At 35.9% G+C, this 24,948-nt stretch overlaps 1 protein-coding gene across 2 annotated transcripts; it reads left to right on the top strand.

Annotated features, from left to right (window-relative positions):
• The first annotated feature begins 6,515 nt into the window (after nt 1-6,515).
• On the top strand, nt 6,516-24,293 carry LOC113693812 (cationic amino acid transporter 4, vacuolar-like). Of its 2 annotated transcripts, none has more exons than XR_011816197.1 (14): nt 6,516-6,903; nt 7,957-8,158; nt 8,832-8,916; nt 10,412-10,546; nt 10,630-10,748; nt 10,826-10,922; nt 11,684-11,856; nt 11,958-12,024; nt 15,273-15,431; nt 16,435-16,702; nt 19,890-19,998; nt 22,263-22,375; nt 23,797-23,906; nt 23,989-24,293. XR_011816197.1 is itself a non-coding variant. In XM_027212517.2 (14 exons), the coding sequence occupies exons 1-14, from the start codon at nt 6,702-6,704 to the stop codon at nt 24,119-24,121; spliced, it is 1,938 nt and encodes a 645-aa protein (XP_027068318.1). In that variant the 5' UTR covers nt 6,517-6,701; the 3' UTR covers nt 24,122-24,293. The 2 variants fall into 2 exon arrangements, 1 of the variants encoding a protein (XP_027068318.1); XM_027212517.2 differs by having other exon boundaries at nt 6,517-6,903; nt 23,831-23,906.
• The last annotated feature ends 655 nt before the right edge of the window (nt 24,294-24,948 follow it).

The following is a 24,948-nucleotide window of genomic DNA, read 5'->3' as shown; positions in this document are numbered from 1 at the left end:
ACGGTTTAGAGAATAAAATCAGATAAAAATAACGTTAAGAGACAAAGTGCAAAAATAGATATAGCTTATGGGGAGTTTTTGTAATTAAACATAAATCTTATATGCCATGATTTGCCATCACTAGCTTGAATAGAGTTCTTATAGAGAGGGATGGATTGGGTAGTACGGAAGGAAGGGAGTGTAAGTAAGACATTCTAGATTTGAAACTTCTCACTTACACTAAAAAAGTTTTTATGAAAATTACTTATCGTACCCTCCATTGGAGTGTGAAATAAATCTTATATATCATGACTATATTTGGTAACTTGACAGAGAGTAAAATAAAATAAAAAGGTAGCAACAACCTCCAATTTTCAATGTATTTTTAAAGATTAATCTTCTATACATTGATACTATATATACTATCATGATTGGATGCATATCACGTATACAAATTTTGAATTTAAAATTCAATTTTGATTAATTGACATACATTCAACCATGATATTGTATACACCGACTGCATCTAGAAAATTAGTTGATCTTTTAACTTGCAAATTGACACTTATTCTATTATTAATAAAGTGGTAGTATTTGAACTTTAAACAAATAACTCCTTGCCTTCTTTCTTCTTCAACAGATGAACACCAAAAGCTTTTCCAGTCTAGCTTTTCTTAGATTTCAACTTATTCCTCTATTATATAAACTAAAAACAAAGACTATTTTGGTGTTCCAGTCTAGCTTTTCCAAAGAGATTTATTCTTTTTTGTGCTTCCACTAGGAACATTTTCTAACCTTGTCGTTGGGTCAAACAACACAACAACTTACAATAGAAGGTGCGAAAGGAGGCGACGGAGTTAGGGGGGTAGAGATTGTGAGAACCCGTAAAAACCCTAATCTTTTCCGAGGGTTTTATTTCCTTTAATAGCATGTTTTCTGCATTTCCTGGCTTAGGAAATTTTCCTGAGGAATTTTATGAGTAATTATAGTTTTTAGATGATTTTTCTAGTATTGGAGAGTTTTTGAAAAATTAAGAATATATATTGGACGTGGGACCCACTAGTGCGAAAAGTTCGGAAAAATTCGGCCAATAAGGTTAAGTTTTGGATACTGTGTAAAATTTATCGGGTGTTAAGAGATAAGTAGAGGATGTGAAGTGATTGATGTGAGAGGAAAAGAAGAGATAGGAATGTATTTATGGAAGTGACAAGTGTCACATAGCCATTGGTTGGACTTGGTGAACACTATTCATGCTTTTTGACTTTTGACCACATTGAGTAAATATCTCCAAAAATCACCAAAATTCACCATTTTCTTTCTCCTTGGTGGCCGGCTCTCCTAAGCTCAAGAAGGAAGGAAAACTCTTCAAGTTTTAGCTACCAATTAGTGCAAATCACCCAAAATATTTGCTTGATTGTGTTTCTACTCCATAAAATCCTTCCACTTGGTGCTAGTGAGTGCTTTAGTGAAGCTTTTTGGAAGAGTTAAGGTGTCCAACATCTATACCTCTCTTGGTTACTAGGTGAGTGGTGTGTGAATTCCCTCTTACACTTAATGAAGCTTAAGTTATGCTTGGTAGTGGCTAAAGTGATGATATTTGTGGTTTATTTCTTGGTTTGAAGTGATTTGGTGAAGTTTTTATTTTTTTGAGGAATTTTCTGGTTTAATATGAATGTGATGTTGTGGTCATCTATGATGGTTGATAATGAGGGGTAATGACTCTAGTAGGTGTGAATTAGTGATAATTACAACCAATTTTGGGTTTGGATTGAAATGAGAAAAGTTAGGGTTTCATAACCCCCTTTTCTGTCCGGCTTTGGATCATAGGGTTAGAGGCCGAATTGGCTTTTACTCAAAACATGAAAGTTGTAGGTATTGATGAGTTTGAGGTACCTGTAAAATTTCAGGTCATTTGGAGTAGTGTAGAGTGAGATATGTCGATTTTACTGTTGCTGTTCTGGGTTGATCAGGATGGCAGAACTGCACTTGTATTTGGCTATTTTGACTGGAATTGCTTTGGATTTGGATGTTGGTGTCTTCTGATGAAATGTAGCGGGATGTCTTAGCTACCATAGGCCTTTGGAATCAATGCATTTGGACCTGTATAGACTGAGTTGTACGAATTACAGCATAGTGTGATTTGTAAACCTGCAATTACGGTTTTGGTTTGGTATTCTGCATTTTTGACCTAGTTGTGCTAGGATTTGGACTGAGTGGCCTTCTACATTATTGTAGCCCTGTCTTTTAGCTTCGAGATGGTGCGTTTTACACCCTCATCCGATAAGCGTAGCGCATTTTGTGCCATTACCGCATTAGGAGGCCAAAACTGTTTTGTTGTTGGGTCAAATGAGTTACATTTCCTGATTTTCTGGTTTGCTATAATGCTTGTATATGTTTGTAAAACCCTATTGGGGTTGTGATTGGCATTGCTTTATGACTCGTTATCGAGTCTCATTGTACTTGCTTACGTGTTCTAGGGCGTGACGGTGGTTCACGACATTCTCCTGACGGAAGTGCATGAAATAGCACTTAATTGATTGGTGAGTATACTACTCACTTGAATGTTACAATGTGGCTTTGCTATATGTGATTTTGATGCCTTGAAGGCTTATTTGGCTATTGGAATTGATTGAGGTGAGGGTGTACTTGACCGCCCTCACCCCTTGTGATACCGTTAATGACTGTTTACCGCTTCACTGATATACTGCACTTGCTATATGAGATATTGAATTCACTTCATGAAAAACTGATTTGGTGTCGTTTGGACGAGTATCTAACGGCCTTACTGTATTACTGAGCTCAACCCCGTAGGTAGTCAATTGGATCGAGCCGGCGAGGGCTTGGTCGTGAATATTGACGTGCCACGGGGACTGTACTGGGGAATCTTGTAGTAATGAGACTCTTGGTTCCGGTATACTCAAGTATTACCAAAATGACTGATTGGAGTGCGGGCCCGGTTGGGGTATGTTTGGTGGAAGGAATGGAGTGAAGTGAGGTCTACGGTTGGTACTCATAAACGTTGACGGAGAGTCAATGAGATTGGATCAAGAATGTAAGCGTGGAAATGGGCTCTTGAGAGCCGTCCGTATCCTTTTACCGACTTGTTTTACTTCTTAATTGTGTATTTGAAATGAAAGATTATACTTATGTGATCTTTGTTGCTTATGTGGTAGTAACTCATTGGGCTTAAACTCATTCCGTTCCATTTGTTTTCCTTACAGGAAAATGATCACTTTTGGAAGGGTTGTACTAGCAAGTTGAGCTCATGTAAATGTATCTTTTGAATAGCTCTTCGAATGAAACCCTAATGTGTATAGGGTTCACTTTCTTTTGATTGGCAAACCAAACATGTATATTCGTAATGAATGATTTTTGATATGCCGCTTTGGCTTGAAAATGTTACTTTTCGATGTGTGTATGTTTGGTTGATATTTGGTTGAATTTCGGATCAACTCGTATTTCAAACGGCAAAAGCAAAATTTTGGCTACTCTCGGCCTAGTATCTGGATTCTGACGTGGCCGGTACTGTTCATCATCGGCTTCGATTTTCATTTTTTTTATTATTTGTGATTTTGATTTGTTTACGCGCGTGGGTATATTTCGGAACGTATTAGATCGACGTGAACTAATCCGTAGTTCTGGCGAGAGTTGGGCAGGCAGTCCGCTAACCCCTTTGGTTCGCCTTAGGGGAAAGTGGGGCTGTTACAGAGATGACGGGGGAAGGAGAGATAGGCCATCATTTTCAAGTTCCAAAAGCTTATGTTAATAAGTTAATAGCCTATATGAAATTAAATTGTATTTTCTCCTTAAAAACTTTAATACACACACACACAATTTAAAATATGTAAATAATCCGCCTCTCCAAGTTGGGTTAGAGGGAATTGATGGGGACTGAATAACTATCGAACTGGAACAGTACACCACACACCCATTCTAATCTAGAGAAGCCATATATTAGTGGTAAGTGATGGGAGTCAAGGGTCAAAACCTTAACTTCCCACCCCATAAAGACACCAAAATATCTTTGTTGTGACCAGCAGCCTAAGGAGCAGTTGGTTTTGCCTCTCCGAGTAAATGTTATTAATCCATTACTCAATGATATTGTTCAAATTGAGCCCATAACTATTGTCTTGATTTGAACAAGCACGTCGATGCAGCATCCACAAAGAAGTCAAGAGAAATAGGAGGTAGGAACATTTGTTTAAAGCAACTCTTATACAAGGTTTTTGACTATGATTGCTCAAATTTTAAAATTTAAAAACTATAAAGCTCAAATATAGATTGTTGTCAATGCCATGTGTGAGAATTGAGATTGGAAAAGAAGTCTAAAGTTACATTGTGTTCAAAATGATTTGCATAGTTCAAATAAATATAATTGTTTATACACTTAAAAATTTGAGGTTCTATTTGGATTAGACTATTTTTCTTTTATTAGTTATTCACTCTAAAAACACCTCAAATATACATCAACCAAAAAAAATTATAAATAAAAATAATAAAAATTTTACTACCCTCTCTTCCTCCATCACTACCCACCTCCCTATGCCACCATTGCCGCTACCATCTCCCTTTCAATTTACTCTCCTCTCCTCTTTTCTCTTTTTTTTTTCCCTTCTTCTTCCCACCACTTCCATTTTCTCCCTCTCCTCGCTACCATTCTTTTCCTCTTTTCCCTCACTTTTTTCCCTCTTGTCCCTTTGTTTCCCACCGCTGCCCCACCTTTTTCCTTTTAGATTTAATCGTGCAACTAGATTTCGAGAAGGAAGGAATAGGGTGGCTGGAATAAATAGAGGGGTGGAGGGGAGGAGGATAAAGGGTGGGAGAAGAGAGGAAAAAGGATGGTGGCAGGAGGGGAAGGCGAGAGTGGGAAAGAAGAGGGAAGAGAGAATGAAAAGTGGGGAAGATGGAGAAATGGAATGTGGCCGAAGAGGAGGCAAGAGAGAGAAAAACGGGAGGAGAGGAAGTGGGGGAAGCAAGGGTGGTTGGCAGGAGTTGGGGAAGGAAGGGAGGGAGAGGTGTGGGTGGAAGAGGATAGTGGCAGAGATAAAGAGGTTTGGGAGGAAAAATAACAAGTTTTGAAATTCTAAAAATACCTCAAAGAATGTCTAAATTTAAAAAATACCACAAAATACAATTTTACCACAAAGTTTTTTGAGATACAATGGGTCCGTTCACTTAAAAACTCTTCTTAGTATTGTTAGATATTGATACTATATATAAAGTTAGAGAAGTGATAGTTGGTATAAACCATTTTTGGCTAGTTTTTAAACTTTCAACTTCACCCTTATAAAAAAAATTAATTTTTACCCTTATAATCTAATCACATTTTGCCATTTATGACTACTTATAACCACCCTTATAAAGTTCTATGAAAAATTTATGTCAATTTGATTCATGTAAAAAAAATTGGCATAAAATTAATTCATTTTTTTAGTGTCAGTGGAAGGTCCCATACTCGAGACCTCTCACTTATACTCCTTCCCCCCGAATTAATCTATTTTAATTATTTATAATGTTGTATATATATTAGGTGTGCTGTTAATTCTAGTTAGGCTTTTGTCCTGGGTGCTTTTTCAAATTCTAAAGAGTTCAAAAGTACTATATAAGAAACTAAAGACCCTTTGCAGCAACTTTATGGACTCCACATATAACCTACAATTACAACCCAATGCAAAAGGATGAGAGGCAGGAGCGGTCATCTGAGCTGTTTACGGCCAAGATTTGGCCTAAAAAAATTGTACGGTTCAAATCATTTCTTGTACCTCGTTTTTAACAATGTGTGTGAGGCCTACAAAAATTTGTTCTAAAGTTACACGTTATGCAAATAAAGTTACGCCGTGTGCAAACAAAGTTATGCGATGTGCAAAATACATAAAACCGCTAGGAACGGTTGCGCCGTTCCTGCCCGTGGTCCAATACAAAACGACAGAGTACAAACTAAATAAACCCGCCCAACAATTCCTACCCATCTTTATCCTCTCCAGCAGGGGCGGAGCTAGAAAAAATTCTTAGTGGGGGCAAAAGCAACACTAAAATTTTTTACCTACTCTTTTTTTAGTTTTTTAAGAAAAAAAAAATTCACCAACAAGTATAAATGATGCATATATTCCATGAAAAACATAAAAAGACAAATTCAAAATTATTAATGTAATAATAATTTTATTTCAAAAACAAACTAAACTAGTTAAATTAATGAATGATATGATTGGATGAATTGATTAAGAGAAAGAGTAGCTAGCTGTTTGGTTGTGGAAGGTAGTGGCTCTCCGTTGTAGGGAAAAATGGGGGACCAGAGGAGGAAAGGGAAATTAGGGAGTGTAGCCCAAAAAAAGTGAATGATATGATTGGTACTTGCTAGTTAAAATGAAAAGACTTTTTTTAGCTTATTTCAAATGAAATTTGAGCCCCACATATCTTTTTAAAATTTTAATTTATGAACTAACTTAAAAAATCATGTAATTCTTTCACATCCCTTTTAAAAAAATTTTGAAGACACATTTAAAATTATATAAGTATTATAGGAATTTAGAGGTCACTAGCCAGTGCCGCGTGCCTCCAGTGCCCCCACCTTAAATCCGCCCCTGCTCTCCAGCTAATCTAGAGTCAGACCAGGTTTGCATGCTGCCACTTAAAAAGGGAAAATCCAACGCATTGGAAATTATCAGAACAAAAAAGATAAAATTCCATCAAATTGCAGATACTACTTAATCTTTGACAAGAAAATGAGCGGCGGGAGCGGTGGCAGCGGAGGCGGGGTGGCCAATAGCTCATCATCTGCTCGGCCACCACCATCATCATCATCGCCGTCACGATCATGGGGACTCGAATGTTTAATTCGGAGGAAGCGAGTTGACTCTGCTGACTCAAAACGTGAACGTTCTCAGTTGGCCAAACGGCTCTCTGTTTTCGACCTCGTCGCTATTGGTACGTAATTTCGTAGGCTCTCATGATAAATATATTTCAAAATTGTCAGAAGATTTTCTTTTTCTTTTTTTTTTATAATAGTTAATAGCACAAAAATTGTGTACATTCATTTATTTCATTTTTTTTAACGATGAAAATACGTGAGTTTTTTTTTTCTTTTTTGCTGTGCACGTGTAGCAGCATTTGTACACGTTACTCTCAACTTTGGATACATACTTATGGTGTTTGTAAAGCATTTGCTGATCAAGTTAGAAAATTTATACTGGTCAAATTAAAAGCAAGAAATGTACAGCCGATCACTCTTTATTTTCGGACTGGTCAAATTATTATTGGTTATGATAAACTTAACAGTTAAATTATTGAAAAAACTCAATATTAAAAGAAGAGAATAACAAATAGTAAAAAGTATTTTATCCCATATCAGAAATGGTGAGGAGCTTATTGTTAGGTAACATGTCACGTGATGTACTAATACTAATCATTTGACATGTCACGTGGTGTACTAACACTAATCATTTACAAGTTGTAATGGGGTGGATCGCCATGATAAGCATGTAATGGATGATTGGTGCAAGTGATGAATCTTTGGTACGAGTGTACCACGTGGCATTTCTAGATAGTGCACAATATGATTCCTTTCCTTAAAGGGGGGACTGCTAAGGAGAAGGTATTGCATGCTTCATGTGCACCACGTGACATGTCAAGCAATGTACTAGAACCAATCAATGATCACTAAGTGATGTTAGTGGACCATACCTTTTCTAGTAAGTAGTGGACAAGGTATGGTGTGTACAAGTATCATTTGGTGATAGGTTCTTGGTAATAGTGCATCACATGGCAATAGGATTTAAATGCCGTGTAGTGCACATGGAGGATTTAATATTTTTCAGACTAGTAAGGTATAAATAGTCAATTTTGTCCCTGTGGAGTGCTAATAGTTGGAACAATTGTAAATTCTGGCAGTTTGTTTGAAATTGCTTCATTTCAGTTGAATGTTAATTAGAATTCATGACAAAACATATTAGTTATTATGTTCAAGTTTCTTTCACCCAGGAGTTGGATCAACCATTGGAGCTGGAGTATATATTCTTGTTGGAGCAGTTGCCAGAGAGCACACAGGACCTGCTCTAACATTCTCTTTCCTATTAGCTGGAACAGCAGCTGCGCTGTCTGCATTTTGTTATGCAGAGCTTGCATGTCGTTGCCCGTCTGCTGGGAGTGCCTATCATTATTCATATATTTGTATTGGAGAGGGGTATAAAATCTTGAGTGGTGTTAACTCTTTTTTATTACTTTTAAGATGATTCAATGAGAGTACTTACACTGCATATCTTTTATGGAAAACCATGTCCACTTCTTAGTCTATTTTGTACAAGCAGTTTAGTTTATTGTTGCATGCCTTACTCGAAATATTGTACAAATGAGGATATATAGGGTTCTTTGATTCCCATTTCCTAGGCCATGGGCAAAATCGCTTGAAGTTTGGTGGAACAACATAAGAAGTTGAAAGCAGGAAACTAAATCTAGCCAATCTCGTGACTTGCTTAGTATCAAAATTCATATACATCCAGAAATGTGGCTCTCTGCCTGGTTGATAAATGCTGCATCTATTGTTGATGGTATTCCATCTTAAGCAGCAAGAAATTAAACTCATTTAGGAAAGAAAACCAGTCAATTTGGTGACAACCTGAGCAGAAAAATTGGAATAGATCTTAAAAACATAAGCTTTTAACTTCCTGCCCATTTTTTCTCCAACCATGCCAACTAACCTAGGAGAAAGACTGCTTTGCTGCCTAGTTGAAGATTCAAGTTCAGAATTCCTGAACCTGAAATGGTTTGGTGTAATATGCTTTTGTTTACAGATCCTTTATAGTATTGTCTGTGTAATGTGCTCAGTTAGTCATATGAAGTCTTTCGGTTGTGCACAGCGTTGCGTGGTTGATTGGTTGGTCACTTATACTGGAATTTACTCTTGGTGGTGCAGCTGTGGCTCGTGGCATGTCTCCAAATTTGGTTAGTAGATACTCTATATATTTATATTATCTAATTTCGGAGCAATGCCTGTCTTCCTTTCCCATCTATCCCATCGTAAGCAAGAAGTTAGTTTAACCATTTATTTGTCACATTTTGTCATGATAACCATAACAGTAAAGTTGATCAACATGTCTTGGAGAGGATGCTAAACTTTTCCCTATCTGATGCCAACTAGTCATGAAGCAGTACGCAACATGTCAACAATTGGATAGAAGTCATATAGCGCCTGAGTCTAAATTGAAAATTTTTTAGTCAGCATATTTCTGGAAATGACATATTAATCAGATACTGTTGAAGTGAGAATTCCTGTTTTCCCCCTTCCCTCCAGATTTGAGAGTCCATCCATGGGAGGTCAACCTATTAATGCTGAAATATTCTTAAAGAAGTAGCTGGTATCCTGCAGTATGAAAGTTGTGAGGAGAAGGGAAAAAAGTAGAAATTAAGCTGATTACTTCTGATATAGGTTTGTAATTAAGAGTCCTGATGATTAAATAGTATAGCAACTTTTAATAGGAAATTATGTTACTAATACGATTTGTGCAAAATCAACCTGATTACTACAACAATGTGATAGTGCTAGACACCAGATTATGAGTGGCAAAGTAATTGATTTACTCTGATGACCTTCTTTAGTGTTGCTCATCAGTCAGCTTAGCCTAATGCAGCAGAGGCTTGTATATCAAAGTCATAGGTTCTTGAATTTGCTTGTCTTCTAAACTGTGAGTTACAGATATTGCTGTTACTGATTACACTAGTAAACTCTTTATGTCAGGGAAACATTTTTCTCAACAGCACCTTGTTTATTGTTCTTTAAAGATGTTATCAATGAGCTTACTGCTGAAATGCCACATAATGATGAAGATGATAGTGTGCCGACAACATTAGTAGTATTTCATGATGAACCCCATGTACTTTTACCTTGGGAGTAGTCAATTGTACTCTCAGCTAATTGATTGACAGACTGGCGATTTGTTGTCATAACAATGCCGTTTTCAGCTGGAATTGTTAAAGAGTGTCAGATTATTAACATTAGAGTCTAGAGCATAGAGTTTCTGATGGCAGTTTGCAAATGTGACAAGATGTGATGTGTAAGACTTTTGGCACAGGTGCATTTAGAGTTCGACATAGCTTCTTCCAGTTTAATAAATTAAATTGGAAGCAACATAAAAAGAAGGAATGCCAGGATCAATAGTGAGAGAAACATTACATTATGATATCTATTACTGATGAACTAGTTTCTGTTCTTCCCTGGTTATTTCTTGAATACTATTGAGCTTTACACTTTTGCTGCACATCACTTGCAGATGTACATTAGTGAATTCCTTTTACTTTTTACCTACAGTTGTAGCTAAACTAGCTTTGCTGGTTGTGGCACAACCAAAAGTAGATTTATAAAAGTGGGGAATGCACACCTTAATATTTTCATGGGATTTAGTGCTTAATTAATGTGAGATTTACAAGTTACAATTTCCAGGGGTCATTCTTTGGAGGTGAGGACAAACTGCCTGGACTACTAGCCCGTCAAACCATTTTTGGTGTTCTAGTTGATCCTTGTGCTGCAATCTTGGTTTTCATTGTAACTGGCCTCTTATGCACTGGTATCAAGGAGGTGGAATATATTTTTCTTATTCTGATTATTTCTTTTTTGGTCAAACTTGAGGTGTACATTTATTTCATTACAATCATTGGCAGAGTTCCTTGTTCCAAGGCATTATTACAACTACAAATATTGGTGCTATGCTTTTCATTTGTTTAGCTGGTGGATATCTGGGTTACAAAAGTGGATGGCCGGGTTATGAACTTCCAAATGGGTTAGTGTTTTTGTCTCATTGTTTGGTAAGATCTCATAGGCTGTCTGCTTCTGAGTTGTGTCATTCTGATGTAATAGGTACTTTCCTTTTGGAGTCAATGGCTTACTTGCTGGATCTGCCAAACTTTTCTTCTCATTTGTTGGCTTTGATTGTCTCACTAGCACAGCAGAGGAGGTACATGAAAATAGAAAATTGATTAATATCTAAAATCCCTTCAACTGAACCTAGTCCTGTGAGCCTATTGCTACTTGAGTGAGTGCTGTTGAACCTCTTTGGGGACACTACATGGTCTTCTTTTCCTCACTAACCACGTTATCATGAGTTTTCATCAGTCTTTCTTTGGTTCATTTCGCTACTTCTAGTCTTGAGTTGTTGGGGGTGTTCTTAGATGAGAAGTGGGAAGTAGAGGAGAGAGAACAGTGAAGAAAGAAGTTGAAGGTGAGAGGATACGAAAATAGAGATGGAGAACCTTAAGAATACTAAGAGATATTAAAAACAGCAGACAACCAAATTCCAAGATAAAATGTGCCATAGTTATTTCTGAAATGAAATAAAAGAAATCTAAAATCTTAAAGTTCTGTATCTGTATGAAATTTTGTTTGAAACCTTACATATTTGGACAAAATCTGACATATAGCTTTTCATTTTTTTTTTTTGATAATGTTTCATACTTTCTGACGTAAAGCATGCAAGAAAAATTTGGGTAGGCTTTTGAAATCATAATTTAGTTAAACTCTTTACTAGTGAAGTGGATATCCATTATGAATGTACCATTACCTTGTTGAATCTGCAGTGTAATACTTTTCGGGATGGAATGAATGATCTTAATCCAACAGATCTAGGTCTTTTTCCAATCTATTTTGTTGGTTGCTTTTATCCACAAATTCCTATTATTAACAGAGTATGGAAAAACTTGGTCACAACCATGATTACAGGTAAAGAGTCCTCAGCGTGATCTGCCACTTGGTATAGCTATTTCGTTGGCCATCTGTGCGATGTTGTATATGCTTGTTTCAGCTGTTGTTGTGGGTTTGATACCTTACTACGCCTTAGATCCAGACACCCCAATTTCATCTGCTTTTGCTAGCTATGGAATGGAATGGGCTGCGTAAGCATGATATGTATTATTCTTTGTGTTTCTTTTAAACGAAGAGAATCCTTGTGGTTCAATTCCACTCATGTATGTCTTATTTTCTGTTCTACATGCAGATATATTATAACCATTGGAACCGTAACTGCTTTATGTGCAAGTTTGATGGGCTCAATACTTCCACAGGTGTGCTATGACATTGAGGCACTCAAAACTTTTCTGCCTGAAGCATGATGTTTCCCCTGTCATTCTTGACAATTTCTTCAACTAAATCCTCCCTTACTGTCTTTAAGATTGATTGTCATGTCATTTAGCTGTCAACTACACATCAAGCTACTAAATATGCTCTGAAAAAGTTTGTGCTTCTTATAATGGTCTGCCATGTTGTTTGCTTTACCCAATTACAAATAAAAGAGGGAACTAAACAAGCACGATGACCTATCTATTCCAATTTTTAACTTATTTGTTTTCTTGGTTTTTCTATTTTGTTATAAATGAAGGTTCTTTTATCATTTCATACTTGTAAGACTTGATGTAGAAGATAGAAAACCATGTTGGGATGTCCACTCATGCCTCAGATACAATTAGTGAGACCAAAGGCAATACGTATATCGTTGCAGGATGTTGGTACCTTTTCCCCAAGTTGTTTGACTAGCAATCTGGCTGATTAGAATGCGTGTGCCATAAATAGCAAGTAATGCTCACTTGACAACAAAAGCTTCCTCAGTTTTGGATAATGATAAAGGTAAAAACTCTTAATATCATATTGGTACTCCAATCGTATTGTTACTCAAGCAAGAGGGGATGTGAGAAATAATATTCTAGTCTTCTGAAATAGGCTTGAGGCATAGCAGATCTCTTGATATTACTGCATTCAGTTTCCAAGTGAACTTTGTTGATTGTTGGTTTCATTTAGTTTAACCATTACTAACCTGGGTCAAACAACCTTTTTGTGATATTACCAATGTGGTTGAACTTATTTTATTTTATTTTTTTTAAATAAAAATCTGTCTGAAGCCACTAACAGGATATGCTTATTGCTTAAGTAGTTTGCACGGTTAAATGACTCAAGTGTCTGTTCGTATTAAGTCAAAATATGTTACTGAAATTTGGGAAGATGAAGAGGAAGTGTTACACTAGATGTGTTTCACCGTTAAATATTCTTGCACTTCTGAAAACTATTCTCATTGTTAAAGTCTCATCTGACTTTAACTTGCTATAACAAAGTATGTGAGATCATAAAACACTACAATATGAAGTCCAGTGAAACATGTCCTCCAATTCCTACTGCAACAATTCAAGTTTATGTGTTGTTTGATCAATTTGAATATTTAAGGTGTACATGTTTCTTTATTGCAGTTATCATAATTTGCCGTGCCATTCACCCCAATATTTTGCTGTTTGATTGTGGAATTAATCCATCTATTGATACTTGGGCTTGCTGATTATACTTGTTCATGAAGTACCTTTTTTCTTGCACTCTTTGTTTTTTCTTTTTAAATTTTTATTTTTATTTTGGAGTGCAATTTTTTTTTTCTGTTGACCTTGAAGCTCTAAGCTAATTTAAAAAAAAACTAAAGTATCTTCTAGACATGTGGTTTCCCTTGAGGTGTTGAAATTTGAGATTGTTAAGCACAAACAAGACTGTTGAATTGGATAAGTAATCGTAGTCTAACAAAGATTTCAGTAAACATTAGTAATGCATTCTTCTATCAACTCTGTGAGATATTGTTTTGGTTGATCTGTAGGATCAGATTTTGAAAAAGCATTTCAGATGAGTAAAACCAGGTAGCGGAAAGGTTAATTTCTTTCTTTCTTTTGTAAATGTCATGTTCAAGCAACTGCATCTACCTAAGTGTATGAGGAATAAGTAATGAAATTGGAAACTCAGAAAGAAGGCTGTGTATATTATACGTATGTGCAACAGTAAAATGCAGTTGGCATTGATTTCTCTTTTTATTGCTTTGAATCCATAGATTGATGTTTACTAGGAATGTGAAAGTTGCACGGAAACATAGGAGTACCTTCAATTTACTGGTCTTAAAGACGGCCCTATTTAAGTTGTTTCCATTAGAAACTCTAGGGCACACATATCCAATTTCAGTAGACAAAGAAGAGAGTAAATATAACTAGAGCATAAGCAGTGAATGAAAAGCAGCCTTCAAGAGACAAATAAAACGATGATCCATAGCAGAGGAACAAGAACAATTAGCGACTTTTGTTCTTTCTTTTTTTTTTTTGGAAGAAATTATTGCCTCACTGAAAAAATGTAAATACGAAAACATAAAATGCATAGCTTATGGCCTAATTTGAGCAAAAGTGAAGCTCCCAAATGGCTATTGGGCTTTTGAACTAAAGATTTTACATCCAGTAGATTCTCTAATGAAGCTTTGGAAGTCTGCATCACAACATCTGATTTTTGATGAATGACTGGGAAAAAGTATTTTCAGACACTAGCAAGCGATCTATTTTTTTTTGCAAGGTCATATGAGGAACCAAAATGGAAGGACATATTCAGTCAAGTTCACTATGTCGAAGAACTGATCTTTGCTTGGATAGATGATGCAAAGGATTCTGGTTTAAAAGTAAATGTTGCCAAAGTCTCGTTTGTGTTGTTGCCAATCTGTTTTTGAGCCATCAGCTTTAGGGTGCTTGTGAGATGCAAAATGTTAAGCATCTGGAAGTTTATGAAGATTCTGTTTCTCATGATATATAACTGTGAAGAAGATTGCATGTGAATGCTTTTCACAGCATCCTTTAATGGTAGAAAACTGTTTTAAAACTTGAGGAGGGTTGTCCTCCAACCCAGGCAGTATTGGTGCTAGAGAAATTCTAATGCAGTGCAGTTGGGGCAGCAGCAAATTTCTAGAGTTATTTCAGGGCACTGTAATTTTGTCTTTTCTGTAGAATTACTCATCATGGTCTGCTTCTTCTCATTTGTAGGGATAAAGGGAAACACTTAGGACATTATCTTATCTAAAATGACCCTAGAATATGAGGATGTTGTCAGAGTCTACATAAGCATGGTTTTTATTTTTGATTTTTGATTTTTTTGCTATCCCATCTACTTCAATTTGATGTGCCTTTAAATTGATGGTAATCATGGTGCCTTTATTTTTGGGTTTTACCTTGCTCAATCTGTTTGGCATGCTTTAGCATTTATGAACACTTTATGCACGATGCAGCTCTCGTCAACAAGATCTCATGAGATGCTTGAGAAGCACTGCACTAACCTTTTCTATCTCCTCTAATTTGATGTGCTTCCAAATATCGTCAGTGATTGCTTGTGCTCCTCTTTTTCTGTTCTGTGTCTCACAGCATCATCTTTTTGAGATGTTTGGTGGTTATTCGTTTGTTTTGATGCATTGGTCCTCTGTGCACATGCACTTCTTTTATGACTGATTTCTGTTTGGAACTTGTTGCTCTTTTCACAGCCTCGAATATTGATGGCTATGGCAAGGGATGGATTGCTTCCTTCTTTCTTCTCAGACATCAATAAGCACACACGAGTTCCAGTCAAGAGCACAATTGTTACAGGTCTCTTTATTGCAATTCTCGCCTTCCTTATGGATGTGTCACAGTTGGCAGGGATGGTAAGTTAGGACATTGTAAGCTAAGATCTCAGGCTGCTAGAGGCAACAACTATTTTTTTTGCTTTTCATGTTTCCAAATTTTGGAAACAGATGAAAAGAAAAAGGGTTTGACATTTTCAGAAAGCATTTGGAAAGGAGAAACTATAGTTGAAATTGTAACTTTTCTTCTGCATGTTTAGAGATGTAGGCTCACACTTTTGAGTGATTTAATTGGGTACACTATGTACCTATCAGCTACAATTCTTAATTATTGTGTTGACTTATCTCTAGCTGCCACAATTTTCGCCCTCTCTCTTTATGTATGTATGTATGTATGTATAACGCATAGTGTGTGTTTGCTTTGTTACTTGGCCTTGTTCCATGTTAAACTCATCAAGCACCATAGTACCAGTTGACCCACCGCCTGCCAATGCTGCTATAGTGTTTCTTATTTTCACATCTGGATTTTTAAATATCAGATCTCTTCACGATAAGTAGATACAATTGTTAAGAGGCTTAAATTTATAGCTAGTATCCCACTTCTTTGCCCAATTTGTAGTTCTTCAAGACTTCACCTGTTCTATGGTGTATTTAGTGAAACTGGAAGGGAAGGTGAGATTAGTTTTGATGGTGGTGGTTTCTAGCTTGGTTGCTTGCTATTTTAGGTTTTAGGGATGGTGGTATGGGAGAATTTACTTGATGATCGGTCTTGAAAGTGGAGGGATTAATGAGTCAGTATGGTTGACAATGGTAGCAGGGAGCTTTATCGGTGGACCAAGTGTTGCTGTGACAAGGCATATAAATCTTGTAGAGAGAGAGAGACAGAGAGAGAGGGACTCAGCGAGCAAGACAACACTGGGTGTATGGAAATGTAGCTTATCTACTTTCCTGTGTTTTCTTTTTGGGAAAAATTAAACCTTTTCCCTGTATGTGTAACATAAAATAAGGAAACTGATTGTCCCCTTATTTTAATTTTTAAAATAACTAGTAACTGTAATGAAGTGATGATGCATCTTCTGAGCAGGTTAGTGTTGGCACATTGCTTGCTTTTACCATTGTGGCTATATCAATCTTGGTAATCAGATACATTCCACCTCCTAGGGTGTCTCTTCCCACATCAGTTGAGCAATCAGTTGATCCAGTGTCCTTTCAATTTGGTCACATTGTTGAAGAGATTGATGCTGAAATTATTGTCCGGCCTGTTGATGATTGCAGTTTTCTTGGCCAAAGTTTTCTTTGTGACAGGGAGAACTCAGACAAGAATCCTTTGCTTGAGGATCATAATGTCCAAGGTATCATTAGATTTCTTGATTTTTAACTCCAGTTTTTTAGTTGGAAAATATTTTTTTTGATGGAGTGTCAAATTTAGTTGCTGATGTTTGTTCTCCAGGACTTCAGTTATTCAACTGCACTGCATGAATTGTATAGTTAATTATCATACTAATTATTCTTTCTTTAACTCCTTGCTTACCAATCTCTGCATGATTAGATTCTGGTTGAGAAAATGACCTTGTAGGTGGCTAGAACGATATGTTTCTTAGGTGGAAAATTGTTGTAGCTATCCTTTATAAGACAAGACTCAATGAGGTTGAAAGAAAGAATGTCATTCAGTCTTTCTTCATGGCCTTTCGTATCCAAACTAGAAGTTTGCAGCTGCCACTTTGGCCATGTATCAATTACTTGGATATGTTTTGGAGCATTATTGACCATTAAATGTATCTTAAGCTAAGTCATGAATGGTGAAAATAGATAGTGACTGTTATTCTTGTACATTGTGGAAGAGTAAATGGTCAATTCAGCTGTTTCTTGGTCTTCTAATTCTTGTCTTGTATGCTATCTCATCTGTAAGTTTTTGTGTATCTGGTATTGTTTTTAGTATTTGGTCTTGCTGATTAATGTAGCATAAACCATGCTAAACAATAAGAAGTTCTGCCAATCATATGGGTGAGATGACACACTGAAAAGAACATCTATTCTTGGATTAAGTGGTTAAGAATGACTATTCTGTAGGTTTTCTCTAATACCTTTTTTTTTAAAATTTTGTACAATGGCAGTCATGACTTTTCCAGGCCACGTGGAAGATATAGCTCTAGTGAGAAATGAATAAAATTTTGGTTCAATGCTACACCTCTTAAATTACAAGGTATTCTAGATTTAAAGCGACAAAATAGGGTGACATAGAAGGGAGTGAAAGACATAACTGAGAGGGGTGGTATGTTTTTGAGATAGGCATGCAAAGAATGAGTAATATCTAATCTACATTGAACCAAAATGCTCCATATAAGTTGTTAAATTACAGCAATGTCTTCAAGGCAATTGACTGCTCCAGACTGGTGGTTGCATACATCTATCATCCCATTCCTCATACAGCCTTAAGCACAGCACCTTCTTCTAGGGCCATCAGGAAAAGCATTAGCAAGCTATTTATTGTATTGCAATAAGGTATACCATTCACCTACAAGTCTTAATTCAAGTTTCTCCTTGTTAATATGTTTTGTTCTGTGGTGTCAAACAAGTTGGTGATGCTAATGGCTACCTTATTCTCAACACTGAGAATAAGGTAGCCTTTAACACTGAGAATAGGATTAATTATGTTCTACCATTTATTTATAAGTAGGTCAACCACATGGGAAATAGTTAATTTTTGCTTCCAAATCCTCTAACGTGGTACCAAGGCAAAGATCCAGGAGAAAATATTATATCCTAGCATGAAGGCAGTTTCACTTTGATATTATGTTCATTTGAGTTGCTTTTCATTTTGCATACCTGTTCATTCCCAAATTTATGGTTCATGGTGATGCCAATGTTGACTTGAAAATTACTGTTAATTCAGAAAGTTCTGTTCACTGCGCTGTTCAGCATACCAGTAATTATGTGGATAACAGATATATGCAGGTCTCTTGCATTCAAGATACTTTGGTGGAATAGAATGTGCAAAGCAAACATTTTGGAGAGAAGGAATGAAAACTGAGTATCAAGGATTAGTCATAGGTTCTGAATTACATGAGCTTCCTTTGGAAGCTTTATAACTAAAAAAAAAATAAAATCTTGCTTCTGCTTGCACATGGTTCATTTTTTGCGTGGGATCTTGTTCAGGACCAAAATTTTTACTTTCATAAGAAATTCTAAAGCTATGCAAAGTCTCATCCGTTTTGGTGAGAATAATTGATATCGTGAAGTTCTCCGGATTACTTTGAGATCTGGAGACTATTAGGGTATATAAGTTCAGAGTTTTGGTTAGGAGACTAAGAAGAATATTGAGAAGGTAAAAAGAAGAGAAACAAAGGAGAAGAGAAGAAAGAAATCTAAGGACTTGCCTAAGAGGGAGCAAGGAACTGATTCTTTTGGGAAATTTCTACTGTTCATGGTACGCCCTTTCAAGAGGCTTATATATGTTTGCATATGAAAAAACTCAACCAGCTAGGGTAGCATTATTTAAACTCATGGTGGCCAGGTTGGTTCACTAAAGCTGCTCCTATAGTCACTGGCAACTGGACTTCCAGGCTAGCCTGTCTGTCAAATTTCTACCCATGCCTGACAGTCTCCCACTAGTGGTGAACCATTAAACTTCCACAAGTGGCTTTTAGACAGGGTGGAAAAGAAAATGCACACAAACACTTCCACCAGTTCCTGTATACTGGGTTTAATACTCAAACAACTCCTATAAAATTCTAAGTCCTTATAGACAGCATTTGCTTGTGAATTTTGTTTTCCCCTCTTACAAAACTTCCCAAATCTTTTCTTTGTCATTTCCGTAATCTCTGCTTTTTATAGCCTGCTGAAATTTTGAAATGATCTTAATTGTTTTTCTTTTCCAAAATGATATGTTTTTCTCCTAGGCATATTCTTTAGAGATTACCTTTTTTAATATGAAAATTCTTCGTATCAAATTTTTATGCAAGAGTCATTACTTTGACATATACCTTATCCTAGCATTGAGACTGAGACACATTAAATCTTTGATGTACAAAACTAGTCTTGTATGCCTGAGAGTCTTCTGTATGTTGCAACAGAAGCATATCATTGAGACTATTATATTGATATTTTAGCAAAATCTTCATGTAAAGATAGAAGTTATTTACACTATAAAATTTTAGTTTCTAGTAAATGGTCTGATGCTATGTCATAGACTCAATTCTGTTTTCCTTTTGCCTTGATTTTGACTTTTTAAAAAAAAAAAAAAAGAAACAAGGAAATGCATATGAGGAGAGACAAACATTGTCTTTTTAAGTCTGTCTTGGTGTATCTAAATTGATTTCTTTTTTGTTCAATTTCAAACCTGTTTGGCAAGTGTAACACCTGTTCAAAGCTGATTGCTTTTACAGTAGAGGAAAATTATACATTATTTTGGGTCAATTTTCTGCTTCTACAAGTTATCTTGCGGGTGATTTTAACAGAATTAGTTGCATTTGATACTTAAAGCTATGCCTATTGCATTTTATTTTGTTATTGTTTACTTAATCTATGCTAATTGCTCAGGTGCCTCAAAGGAAAAAAGAAGACGGAAAATTGTTACCTGGAGCATCACCATAATATGTATAGGGGTTTTTGTACTGTCATCTGCTGCTTCAGCTAAAGGCCTTCCCAGGTATATTGTTCGGCATTCTTTCTATCTCTGTTAAAAATTTTGGCATTTCTTCTTCTGCTTTTGAGGTTCCGGCGGTCCCCCTTTTACATCTTTTTCTTCTCTTCTTCTCCTTTTAAGTCTTTCTGATATGACTTGAAATATGGTAAAGCAAATTAGTTGTGGTTTTGCCTCCCCTGGCAATGTTTCCACACTATTGCTTGGCCTCATTGATGTTAATAACCATGTTTGAGATTGTTTTCCCTTATATATGCCCGTAAATCTGTTTCCTAAACTGCCAGTATGCTATCTCAACTATATAGCATTTGGAAGATCTTAAACATTTGTTCTATAAATTGGCAGCTTAATCTGATGTTGCTAAAGGTACATGGAATGGATGAAAAAATTATGTTGGTTTCTTTCTAGTGCTAAAGTTTGGGGAACAAAATGAGCTTTGGCCATCAGTTTTCATTCTCTTTGTAAAAATAGGAGGTAGCCACCTCGGGAGTTTTCACTGAAACAACTAGTCTAAGTGCAATAAAAGTTCGCCGACAGTCACAATAAGGATGGGCAGATATAACTAGTTATGACATAGTATATATGTGTACTGTGTTTGCAAAAGGTATAAATTTTGAAGTCATGCCCAGGCTCCCTCAGCTTAATTAGCATCAGGTTCAACTGTAGAGCTTGTGATGTTTTAGTCTTCCAAAATAATGATCTTGGGTTGGCCCTTCAATTACCAAAGTTTAGATAAAATCAACCTGGTCCTTTGAGCAATATGATGTGCATCTCTTTTTCCAATTGCTGGATGAGGGAAAAGTCCTTATCATTATAATAGGCAGGTTTCATCAGTATTAGTTTTATGCGCATGACTATTCTAGCTAGTTCATAAGCTAAGTTTGATAAAGGGGCTAATCTTCACCAAAAAGAAGAAGCATAAGGAGAATAGGAAAGAAGAAAGAAAAATTCAGGACTTGAACTCTGCATGAAATTTAAAGAGCAGCATTATGTGAAGCTAGGAAGCATGCTACTCTCAAAAACTAGCTTTCCAGAGTTAAAGAAATAAGATATTTTTATCCTCATGTAGCTTTTTACTTGCAGCATTATTGTAATAGAGAACAAAAGCAATGTCAGAAAGAATTACTTCAAATGTATTTCACGAAAAATGGACGAGGGGTTATCAGAAGAAAAAAAGAGGTCCATTTCATCACACAAAAAGATCTTTAAGAAAAATAGGAGATGTAACATTTTGGGTTCATTTTCTACACAAACGTAATTTCAAATGAACTTTTACCATTTTGATCTGAAAACTTAGCTAGCAGTTTGAAGACGAGCACAAAACAATAGGTAAGAAAACAAATAGCAGCCCCGCCTGCCAAAAGGAGGGAACACAAATGGAATCCAAAACCATGAAGAAACAGCTGTCTGACAAGACATCTTAAAATGGCAGTCAGTCTATGTAATCTGATGGCTATAGTTTGAAGTGTAGACAATCTAATGGCATAGTTCTTACTGTTGTAACTATTTTTGTAGTAGTGCCAAATATCTCTTGAGTGTGACATCTGTTTCCTAATATGAGTAGGAAAAGGCTACAAGAGAGAGAGGATGTGCAATTTTCTGCCTACTATATATATTTTGTGCCATGTATATCCTACCTTCTCTGTTGTGTTCATCATGTTCTTTTACATAATGATACTGCAGGAAAATAGTTTCTTGGATTTCTCAATCTAAGGGTTGCATATAATTACAACAATTCTGATAAGGGAATATCCAAAATTGGTAGACACAAGTTTTTCAGTACAAATATAATGGATTGATGTTTTTCTGTAATATCATAATAACCAGATGCTTTTTTAAGAAGTACGGTATAGAGCAATTGGAAACTAATGATGTCTGGTAAACTTGAAGTCTTCAAACAAAAACTAGATTAAAAGCCAAAGCCAAACTTTTGTGGCTGCAATCTTTCTATGAAGTACTTCGTGAATTATGAGTGCAGCTGGCATGAAGCGTACTGTTTCATGAAGGACAAGAAACTCATGAACATACTGATAAATATTTTTCCCTTTTGTGTCCCTAATCTAACAACTAGGTTTTCGGATTCTCATATATGAATTGTGTATTGTAATTGTTTTTTAGATGGGAGTAGAAGCATTCAACTTTTTCATTGTATCTATCTTCTTGCCTCACATGTGTGTGTTGCTTGCTTTCATCTCTCTTCCTCTTTGTTAATTGTTTTTTAACAATGAATCTCCTCTATATTCCACATTCTGACTTGTTAATTTTGCTAGTGTTCCTCGTTTTATATTATGTGGAGTTGGCGTGTTTCTTCTCTCGGGCAGCTTGTTTGTGCTGACATTTACAGATCAAGCTGATACAAGGCATACTTTTGGGCATTCTGGAGGTAAGGTGATATTATGAATATAAAATCTATTGGAATTGATACGGAGTTAAATTATGTTGTTGTCATGAAACTGTTTGAAGTTTGTCGAATACATTACATTTTCAGTACATATAAAATTCATTTACAGAATTCTAGTTGAGTTTTAGAATTACATGTTCAAGAATCAATTTCATGGTTTAGCAGATCACTTGAAAATGAGCAGCATTTGAGAAGGGCTCTTGCCATCTGCTTACATGTGTAGGACGTAATCTGCTGTGGAGGCAGTTCTGGGTTTTAATCGTCCAAATAAGCCAAATACATTCTCCTCTCAGTCTCTTTTAATGATATATACTAATAGACAATTTCATAGTGGTCTATTAGACGCTATATTATGTTAGGGTGAAACAGAGGCCTTCATCTCAAAAACCTATTACATCTCTCACACATTGATGTTGACTTCTGAAGTTCTCTCTCTCTCTCTCACACACACACACACACACATTCACTCACGCACACATGCATGCATACACACACACACACACACACACCCCCACAGTTTTCCCCTAAGTGTAGCTCTTTGCCTCAAGTAACACTGTTTTGTATTGCCCCATTGCTTAGTCATGTTAACTAGGACAAGCAATCGGTAACTGTGATTGGGACATAGAGTGAGCTCAATGTCTTCGGTGACGTCATTTTAACATGAGATGTAGGAATGGAAAATGGCTTGACGGGGCAGTTATTCTTGAAGGACGGAATCTCCGTGTGTTTGGAAGACAATCTACATAGGCACATTAATTCACTAAGCAAGTCATTCTCTGAAACTAGTTTGCAAACTTAAAAAGATATATCTAGTCCAATCTAATTAGTCCATCAGTCATCACTTGATTTAATGTCTTTCTTCTTAGTTTATGATAACTATCATATCTAAAAGCTGCATTTTTTTTAAAGGCTTTTGGTATTACAATGTAACTAGTACATTCGTCTTTCTGGTTACCTCAACAAATGTTCTTCATTGCTGCTATGGTTGAATGGCAAATCAGATCCTCATCTAAATTTCATATTCCAATTTGTTTGGTGATTGGTTCACTCTTGGACCTATAACACAACTGATATACCATGTGCACAAAGAACATATTTAAGTACATTACTGGCTTGAGGATGAAGGTTTTCAACTAAATCGTGCTGCATATTATAGGGAATTTTTTATTTTAGTATTTTGAGTTCTACACCATACTTGTTGCATGCTGCTTATTTTGTTGGTTCCTAGGTTATACTTTTTTCTGTTGTCTTTGTCTACGGAAGTCACGAGCTAGCTCGCTGTCTCTTTCATACATGATCCAAATTGGCATTTGATTTTGCACATTTACATTTTCTCGTTTATTTTGTACTACTGTCTTCTTTTTTATTTTTCTTATTTGGTTCCTTGTTAATTATTAAAGCAGCAGTTAATACGATCTGTCCTTTTAACTGAACAAGGTTTCATCTGTCCATTCGTTCCTTATCTACCAGTTGCCTGCATCCTCGTAAACACCTACTTATTGATTAACCTCGGGTAAGAATCTATCATCTGATGATGTTACTTTCAACATTATGTTTATACTTTTTTTTAATAGCTCGATCATCTGTATGCCCAGAGCTGGAACCTGGATGCGCGTTTGTTTGTGGCTACTACTGGGAGTTTTGATATATGTGTTTTACGGCCGGAATCACAGCTTGCTGAAATTTGTTGTACCAGTGCCCAATGTCACTGCTGAGGACACCCGTTGAGATCCAGTGTTGTAGGCATCATGTTGTGTACATAGTTAATAAATCTGACCTCACACCTAAACTCATGGAGCGATCAGATTAATTGGTCACTGGTTCTACCAGTGGGTCACGTTTGATTGATTAGTCGCTAAAATAATATTTGTAAATATAATAAAATGGTAATTTTAGTATATGTAAACTATCCATTAAAGTGTTTTTGGATAATAATTATTGTACTTAGAAAATATATAAAGAACATATAAATAATAATAGAAGACTTGATTTTCATTTTATCATACCTTTACACAAATAAATTATACAGTCAAATATAAAATAAATCGTTGTCACTTATTTTTTAGGATATGACATCATTTTTTGTTATTCTATTTTTTGAAACAAAATAATTTTCTAACTGCTCAAATATTGTCACATGATGATAAATTTTTAATATGAAAATTAAAAAGATTAATTATATAATAAAAAAAGTAAACAAGTTTATTTAATAAAATATTTCGTTATCAAATAAAAATTGAACAAGTGGTAAAGTCTTATGCATACTTATGCAGTTTAGATGTTCAAATCTTGTTAAAAAAATTTATATACACAATTTTGAAAATGTTGTAAAAAGAGTTGTGTATACGCACATTCACACACACACACATTTTGTTTCAAAAACTAGGACCAACAGTTGTAAAAAAGAAAGGGACAATTGAAAAATTAGACAAGTTCCGATTGAATGAGTGGATCAATGGATTTGATTGGATCAACTTCTCATCTAGTCAAATTAGAGATCTAGCTTGATTTGATGACCGGTTCATTGGGCCGAATAATTCAATTGTCGAGTAGGT

Source organism: Coffea arabica, chromosome 6c (genome assembly GCF_036785885.1).
Source record: "Coffea arabica cultivar ET-39 chromosome 6c, Coffea Arabica ET-39 HiFi, whole genome shotgun sequence".
Taxonomy (NCBI): domain Eukaryota; kingdom Viridiplantae; phylum Streptophyta; class Magnoliopsida; order Gentianales; family Rubiaceae; genus Coffea; species Coffea arabica.
Note: the sequence above shows the minus strand (reverse complement) of the source record. Positions and strands in the feature narration are given on the sequence as shown.